This window comes from Calonectris borealis, chromosome 5 (genome assembly GCF_964195595.1).
Source record: "Calonectris borealis chromosome 5, bCalBor7.hap1.2, whole genome shotgun sequence".
Classification (NCBI taxonomy): Eukaryota; Metazoa; Chordata; class Aves; order Procellariiformes; family Procellariidae; genus Calonectris; species Calonectris borealis.
The window spans coordinates 14,505,675-14,513,578 of record NC_134316.1 but is presented as its reverse complement, the minus strand read 5'-3'; the positions used below and the strand labels follow the sequence as shown (position 1 = coordinate 14,513,578).

Genomic DNA, 7,904 nt, shown 5'->3' with positions numbered 1-7,904 from the left:
TGAGCCCTTGATCCTGCAAATACTTACGCATGTGTTTAACTTTATAACTGTGAGTAGTTCCAGGAACTTCAGTGGGGCTTGAAGTTAAATTGGCACGTAAATGCTTGCAGAACTGGGAGCCTGCGTTTGCACAGGGTCAAGCTAAGAAAGCTTCGATTCACACACGTTGGAGCAATATGTTTTTGCAGTGAAATTGCACTGGAAGAAAAGTCCTCTGGTCTGGTTTAGGCCTTCTTCCCTTCTCAGATGCGTACTGAGATTAAGACCAGACATCTCCACATCTCCCTATCTTTCAGAATAGCTAAAGACCACTCCTTGAGTCTGTGGGTGGCAGCAGGATGGAGAGGCTAAGCACCATGCCCTGCGCTTCTCCTCCTTGTACAGCCTCTTTGGCAAAGAGCACAGCCTGAGGCTCTGTTTCTCCCCAGAGCCACCATCCAGCTGAGCCTTACACCAGTGAATATCCCCGTGCTGTTGCATGAGCAGACCTAGAAGCAGCCACCGACAAGGGCCGTCCCTGACAGAATGATGCCAACAGATCTTCATGCTGGCAAACCCCGGTGGCCATGGGACACCCCCGGCCCTGCTCGCCCGACCTCGTGCAGGCAACCCGAGGGATGGTTTTGGGAACGAGTAACTATCTACATTTGTAGCTATTTGAGCTTCTTAGTCACTGGCCTGACATGCTGAATGGAATCCATGGCTAGCTGTGCTGCTGAGTAACCAGCAGAGTATTAAAAACTTCTCTTCAGAGAGAAAGCAGGTAGAGCCAGCAGTGTCAGCCTGTGGCTGCTTGGACTGAAGCATCTAAGTAAAACCAGCCCAAATGTTTCAGAAGTGCTGAGCACACTGAGCTCCTAGTATACTTCATGTAAATTAAGCCTTTTTTTCTTCAAGGCAGTTTGAAGAAAGGTGTCCCCTGGGGCTCTGATGGCTCATTTCCCCGAGGGGCTGTGTCTGGCCACAGGGTCTGAAAGCGCTTCTCAGAGCCCCCACATAGAGCCCCCTTGCCTCCCTCTCCTCCCAGCCCTCACACCAGCTCTGGCTCCGAAACCCCGACGTTTGTGAAGGGCTCAGACACCAAAGGTCTGTGTCAGGCAAAGCCCAGACCGTCCCTGACTGTTCCCAGGAGAAAAAGCGGCAGCAAACCACCCCCCGGGTGCTGAGGGCACCCGCCAGGTCCCGCACATCTCTCTGCCAAGCCTACCATGGCTTTAACACTGCCAGAGCCCTCGCTTGCGCTTCATTAAGGTGCCTAATGAACACACCAGTGTGCAGGGGTACTCTCTACGGGCTGGACCCCATCTGGAAATCTCAAACCAAGCAAATCCCATGTAAACAAAAAAAAAAAGTTGTAGGAGCAGCCGTGAAGTGCTTCACTAAGGCAGCACTAAAGCGGCATATTTTAAGCAAGCAAAAGTCATGAAGTTACAGAGAAAACTGCGCTTGCGATAATATTATATACCATGAAACTGCCTTAACTAACAGTGTTGCAAAAACTATTACAGTATAAACAGAAGATAATTTTTTTTCCTGCCTCCTTAAACAGATACATCCTGGCTCCTGCCCCTTCTTCCCAGCCCCTCTGCCAGCTTCGAGTATTGCTACTCGGACCCTTGTTTAACCTGCAGACCAAGAAGATACAGAGCAAGATGTCAGAGCATGTCCCCCAGCCCCCCGCCTCCCCCCGCAACCCCCCGGAACGCAGCAGTGCCCCGGCGGTGCGGCTCCCACCGCCAACCCCACTGCACAGCAATTAGCCCAGTTCTCCAGCGCAGATTTGCGGCTTAGCTCTTAAAAGCCGTTTCATAAATATTCGATGGCCTTTCCGACAGGGTAATGTGCCTCTGTGACATTAAAGAGGAAACTCTGCGAAGGGGAGGGATGACAACAAATTTATCCACCAATAGCACACTCTTTTGGCACAAAAGCACATTCTTATCTTTACATCCCATAATGAGAAGGCAGGGACGGGACTGTTGCTACAGCTCTCTGGGTGCGTAGATGTACAGTGTAAGAGAAGGGTGGCTGTAAATTGTTAGATTTTTTTTTCCCTGCCTCTGCAAGCAGAAGGACCCGCACTTGCGTTCCTGCTGTGGTTTTCCTAAGCCCCCAGTGAGGAGGACTTCTCGCACAATGTCAGACTGCGAGGGACTGCCTGTGGGTAAGCGCCAGATTTATATTTACCCCGGTGTCCTGCCGATTAGTTCACATTCTCAGATTGCAGAGTCACACGCGAAGCCGCTTGCTTTCGAAGGGAGCCGGAGCCGTGGCAGGCAGAGGAGAAACTCCCTGCAACCACCGCGGATCCTGGTGCCGGTCCTTACGAGCCCGTGATGGAGGGCTGGCGTGGATGGTATCGCCTGGATTTTCTCTAAAGGCACAGGGGCTGGATAGGAGGAAGGGTTCAGTAATTCAGGCAGATGGTCTGAAGTGTCTGTGTCCGGAGAAGTGATGGTATCGACGTGCGTAGTCTCGAGCTCGGGAAGGAGAGTTTCTGGGGATGGGTCCTGCAGGACCAAGTGCGCTGTGTACGCCTCGTGTTCATGCCTTGATAAACCTTCCCAAACGGTTACGGACACAGCAAGGGCAGATAAATGTAATGCGAAGGGTTTATTTGCTGAAAGGAAATAGAAGTGTACCTTATTTTCAAAATAAGTGCCTTACGTGTTTTGCCTATATCTGGAAAGGGGTCCTTTACTAGTACTTACAGCTGTATATGTCAAACTTCACTGAGCAGGAGAGCACGTCAGCAAGAAGCATGTTTCTCAGCTGTTTTTTTTTAACTTCTGTAGGAATTGTAAACACTCACTAGATTGTCTGCATGAAAGGAAATTCTTGCCAAAATGCTAGAGTAATTCTCTGCCAGGCGTTTTACTAACAAAGAGATGGACCATTGAAAACATCCTTTTTTTCTTTTTCCCTTTTGCCACGGCAAGCAATTCTCTTTTCACATCTGTATATACAAGTATATACGTACACATACTATGTAGCACTTGTGTTTCACTGGCCTGTGAAGGCTGTGTGTCAGAGATGAGGATCTGGACTAAAGAGCGGGGCTGGAGAAGGAGAAGGCTGCTGCAGTGCTTTATTTTCCTCCTCTCTCTGCTTCCATCTTACATAAACAATCCCAAGTCCAAAAACGCGCACTCAAAACCAGAGTGGAAAAATATAAATTATGTATACGGTGCAGAGTGAACTGCACCATGCGCAATTCCCTGCACCATGCGCAATTCCCTGTGCTGTCACACAGTTGCTGTCGTTGTCTAAAGAGAGGAGAGATGAGGATGAATATTTCTTGCTTACCTTCTCAAAGGGCTGATCTGTTACCCAGCAAAGCTTCCCTTCTTCAGGCTTTGATTTTAAGGGCCTGACCTCGGTTTGCTTGTTAAGTACTCTGAGTTGAGGGCGGGATATTTCAGGGTGACAGTGACAGTATTTAGCTGGCATCTGATATTAGTGATGAAACTGATATTGAGCATGCACGGCATGTTGTGTGCAGAAGTTACTGATATCTCAATTACCTTTGCTGCTGAAAGGACCTAGGAGGTTTCCTCCAGAAAGGCGTTCGTAGAGGCATGATTTGAGGGAAGGAAGCAGTTTGTAATGGGCAGGAATGAAAAATAAAGATAAAGCGATGTTTAGGTGTGGACGTGGATCGGAAACGTGCCAGCATACCTGGAGGAAAGGTTCGCTTTTGCTCCCCCAATAACCCTCCCACGCCCCCCAGCTGCCTCCAGCCCAGCTCCCTGGCAGCAGGGCTCTCCCTGCCTCCCGCCGCTCTGCCCCACACCCGGCCCGGCACAATAACGGCCAAGCGGTCACCCGCTGTACGGACCTTGCATAATTTTCTGGTTCATGTATGTATGTATAGATGTGTGTGTGCATGTATGCATATATAAATACACACAAAAACAGCACTGGAGATAGGAATGGTGGCACTCCCGCGCAGTTATTAAGCAATTTTAGTGAACCAGTTGCTGACAGCTTGCTTTTTGCGTTAAAGTATTTTGAAATCAAATAATTCTCTTTGTGGTTATTGCTCTTTTACTAGCTAGTTCAGAGTTTAAAACTTTAGCAGTAAAAACTCCATAAAAAGGGTTGCAGAAAATCAACATCAAACTTTCTAGAATAATGATTAGTGTCCACTAGTGCAGAAATACCACTTTGCTGAATCCACTGAGCATAGTAAGGCTGGCATTGTACTTTTAAAATCCTTGGTTTTGAATGCGGTCGGATAATATAGCTGCAAAAAGTTGTTGCAGTGACAGATATCATTAGCACCGCAATGTGGCTAGAATCCAGAGCCCTGCTTATAACACAGACCGTACAGACGTATGCATGCATCCATGTATACACATGCACACAGCTATAAATAAGTTTAGCCAAAGCACAGTATTAGTGTCAAGTGTATGTATTGCTTCACCAACCTCTTTGCAAAGGGTATGCCCCACAAACAACCTGGAGGACTGCAGTTTGTAGTTACAGTAAATTAATGCCAGAATTTTTAGACTGCTTTCAGCCTACACAAAAATGTAGCAAGAACAGCTGCGTAATTGTTCCCTCGGACAAGCAACTCAGAGGGAAGTTAAATAGCTGGATATGAATGGGTCGATATACCAATAATTTTTTGACAAGAAACTTTATTAAGTAAGAGTATCCTACTTCTACGCTGGAAATGGTTATGTAATTTTTCAGGATGAAAGCACTGGGTGTTTTTAAATCTCTGCTTTATGTTCAATTCCAGGGTGGCTGCACCCTTTCGCTGATGTGGAATGGAAAATTAAACATGTGATGCAAACGAAGTTTTATTTTGTGGTTTGAATGTAACACAGAAGACATTAAAAAAAGGATCCTAGATGTCAGATTGCAGATTAAATGTAAGAAAGTTTTGGACTGAATTCATATCAAAAAAGGCCCTTGAAAATGTCGCTATCAAAATGATCTATCAGTGAACAGAATTCTAAAATTTACACTACTAATTTCCCATTGTAACATGGGGAGATAAAGCAGAAAGAAAGATCAGTCACTTCAGGACAAATGCACTCCTATTTCTTTCTCATTAGCAATTATTGACATACTGATGTTATCCATTAGTGCCAGCGACATAGATTTACTGTCATTCCTATATGTAGATAAAAGAAAAGCACATCAATTATTTAAGTGCTTCCTCTTGTGTGTATTATTTTTCTCTTGTAAGAAGACATATTCAGTCTCCGTACAACTGAACAGCTTTTCATGCACCCAGCATTTTGATTACGAATATATGAGTCATGATGGTTCTGGTTCTTAACACAATCCTTTTGACTTCAGAAAAAACCTCTGAAGTTGCACAAAGGTTCTTAAAGTGCCTCTTTCCTTATTTTCTTATTTCTTATGTCAGCCACAGACTGACTTTGAATGGCATGGGTAACTTTTTGTGGATAACATCATTGTTGCAATAATACAAGATGTTCAGCCATAATAGATGAAGATTATATTGCTGACGAGGGAGTAGCTATTCAGGTGCTGGGAGTCTCACATGTACATACTTTCTCTGTTATTTACTAAAACAGGACTAAGAAGGGAAGAAACAGAATTGATTTAGCTTGTTCTGCAGCAGGTGGCATGCGAATCTAACAGAATTTCCTTAAAATTCCTCCCAAACTTTTACTGGCCTCGTTTCAGTAGAGGAGGAAACAAGACCTTTCATCTGAAGTATGTTCCCGACTCTTTAGCTAAATACTTCCTTTCAAAGCTAAAATTACACATTTCAAACATGTTTTTAAGACAGACTGGAGCCAATTTGCTAAAATTGGTGTTTTCAGAATCAGGATATCCCAGAAACCTACAGGAATTTAGATTTCCTGAAAGTCAGCACATATTCTGCACTGTCACGGGGAGTCCATTTAGCTCAGCCAGAGAGGCTGCCACTGCGCGCGACCTCCATCTCCCACGCTGGCCTGTCTCTAAACAGCTGCTGGGAATAAAATATGGCACAAATACATTTTTGTAACAAAAAATCATTAGAAATGCATGAGCAGTGCTCCTGTTGAATAAAATTGCCCCACTTTCACGTACTCATATTAGAATAGGACTATGCTTTGAATTAATCTTTCATCAGATTTGGTAAAAAATGTCCAGGTTCTTGCAGATAATTCTGTCCCCCCCTTAGGGCTGGAGCACCAGTTCTGCTTTGCAGTCTAAACGTTAGATAAAAGGTCTTGACTCAGACACTAATGTTGCCATGTGAGTGGTCCCACTGAACACTACTGTTTGCAGGGTGAGACCCTAAGTAAAAGGCAACACGCTGAAATCACCTTGCAGAATTGCTGTACAGACTGTGTTTAGCGCTCTGGGATAGGCAGGGAAGTGGCAAGGCTTTTTCAGCATATCAACCCAGCTACCTGATGCAGGTTAGAAAGGTAATGACATGTCTTAATCATCTCAAGAGAGCAGTCTGCAGGATGAACGACAGCTCCTGACCCCTCTAAAATCACCAACACTGGCTTGCATGCTCAGAGCTCTCCAGGAGCATCCCGCGGCCAGCAGAAGGTGAGGCTGGGGTGTTGGGGCTCCCACACCTGCAGAGCTAGCTTTGCACAGTAAGGCACGAGCAATCTTGCAGTCAGTACTCTTAGAGACAAAAAACCCCATATAAAGCTTTCAGCTTTGGGAAAGAATGGGGTGAAGCCGGAATGAAGAGTGACTGTGAATGACTACCACTACAGCACTGTCATTGAAGCTGTGCAGCCTTGCTCAGGTCACTGGAGTTAGGTGCCACTGCGGAATGCCTGAGGTCTGTCTAGGGATTTCATCTGAAGGTCTATGAGTCCAGCCTTGCTCTTGGCTAACTTGCTACACGCCACGGCCAAGTCATTTAAAGGTGCTCTGCAGCTGCGATGGACATGGCTGAGTCAAACATCTTAAAAAGGGAAGGTAAAAATGTCTGATGGTCAGTATAAATCCTCAAGAAAGAAGCATTTCCAAATGCCAGCATTTACGCCATTTAGTGGGTTGTTCTTTTGCTTCAGCCACTGATTGATCCAGGCTCACTGGGGCAGATGTCATCTCTCTGCATGCGACTTCCCATAGGAGAGCAGAGAGCATCCTATCCATGAAGCAGTTTCATCTGATTTGGCTGAAATCTCAGGCAATTTCCTGAAGCCCTGTGTGGCTCCCTCCTGCTCTCCCCTCTTTTCTCAAGAGCTCTCTGCCGTGCTCACCCAGGCCAGCAGCCCGTCCTTCACCTGCTTGGGCTTGGGGGAAGCCCTGTCCTGGGGAGGCATGGGGAGGAAATCCCCACTGGCTCCTGCCCTCTGCCTCCAGGCTCTCTGGCTGCTCCAGATCTATATAGAATCATAGAATAATAAAATCATTTAGGTTGGAGAAGACCTTTAAGATCATCGAGTCCAACTGTAAACATAGCACTGCCAAGTCCACCAGTAAACCATGTCCCTAAGCACCAGATCTACACATCTTTTAGATGCCTCCAGGGATGGTGACTCAACCACTTCCCTAGGCAGCCTGTTCCAGTGCTTGACAACCCTGTCGGTGAAGAAATTTTTCTTAATATCCCATCTAAACCTCTCCTGGCACAACTTGAGGCCATTTCCTCTTGTCCTATCACTTGTTGCTTGGGAGAAGAGACCAACACCCACCTCGCTACAACCTCCTTTCAGGTAGTTGTAGAGGGCGATAAAGTCTCCCCTGAGCCTCCTCTTCTCCAGGCTAAACAACCCCAGTTCTCTCAGCTGCTCCTCATAAGACTTGTGCTCCAGGCCCTTCACCAGCTTCGGTGCCCTGCTCTGGACACGCTCCAGCACCTCCATGTCCTTCTTGTAGTGAGGGGCCCAAAACTGAACACAGGATTCGAGGTGCAGCCTCACCAGTGCCGAGTATAGGGGGACAATCACCATCATAGT

At 46.4% G+C, this 7,904-nt stretch overlaps 1 protein-coding gene across 1 annotated transcript in view; it reads left to right on the top strand.

Annotated features, from left to right (window-relative positions):
* The first annotated feature begins 1,956 nt into the window (after nt 1-1,956).
* EML1 (EMAP like 1) overlaps nt 1,957-7,904 on the top strand; it is a 131,535-nt gene continuing 125,587 nt past the window's right edge. The window contains exon 1 of the mRNA XM_075151104.1: nt 1,957-2,164. Coding sequence (XP_075007205.1) covers nt 2,137-2,164 — 28 coding nt within the window. The 5' untranslated portion in view covers nt 1,957-2,136. The remainder of the gene's footprint in view (nt 2,165-7,904) is intronic.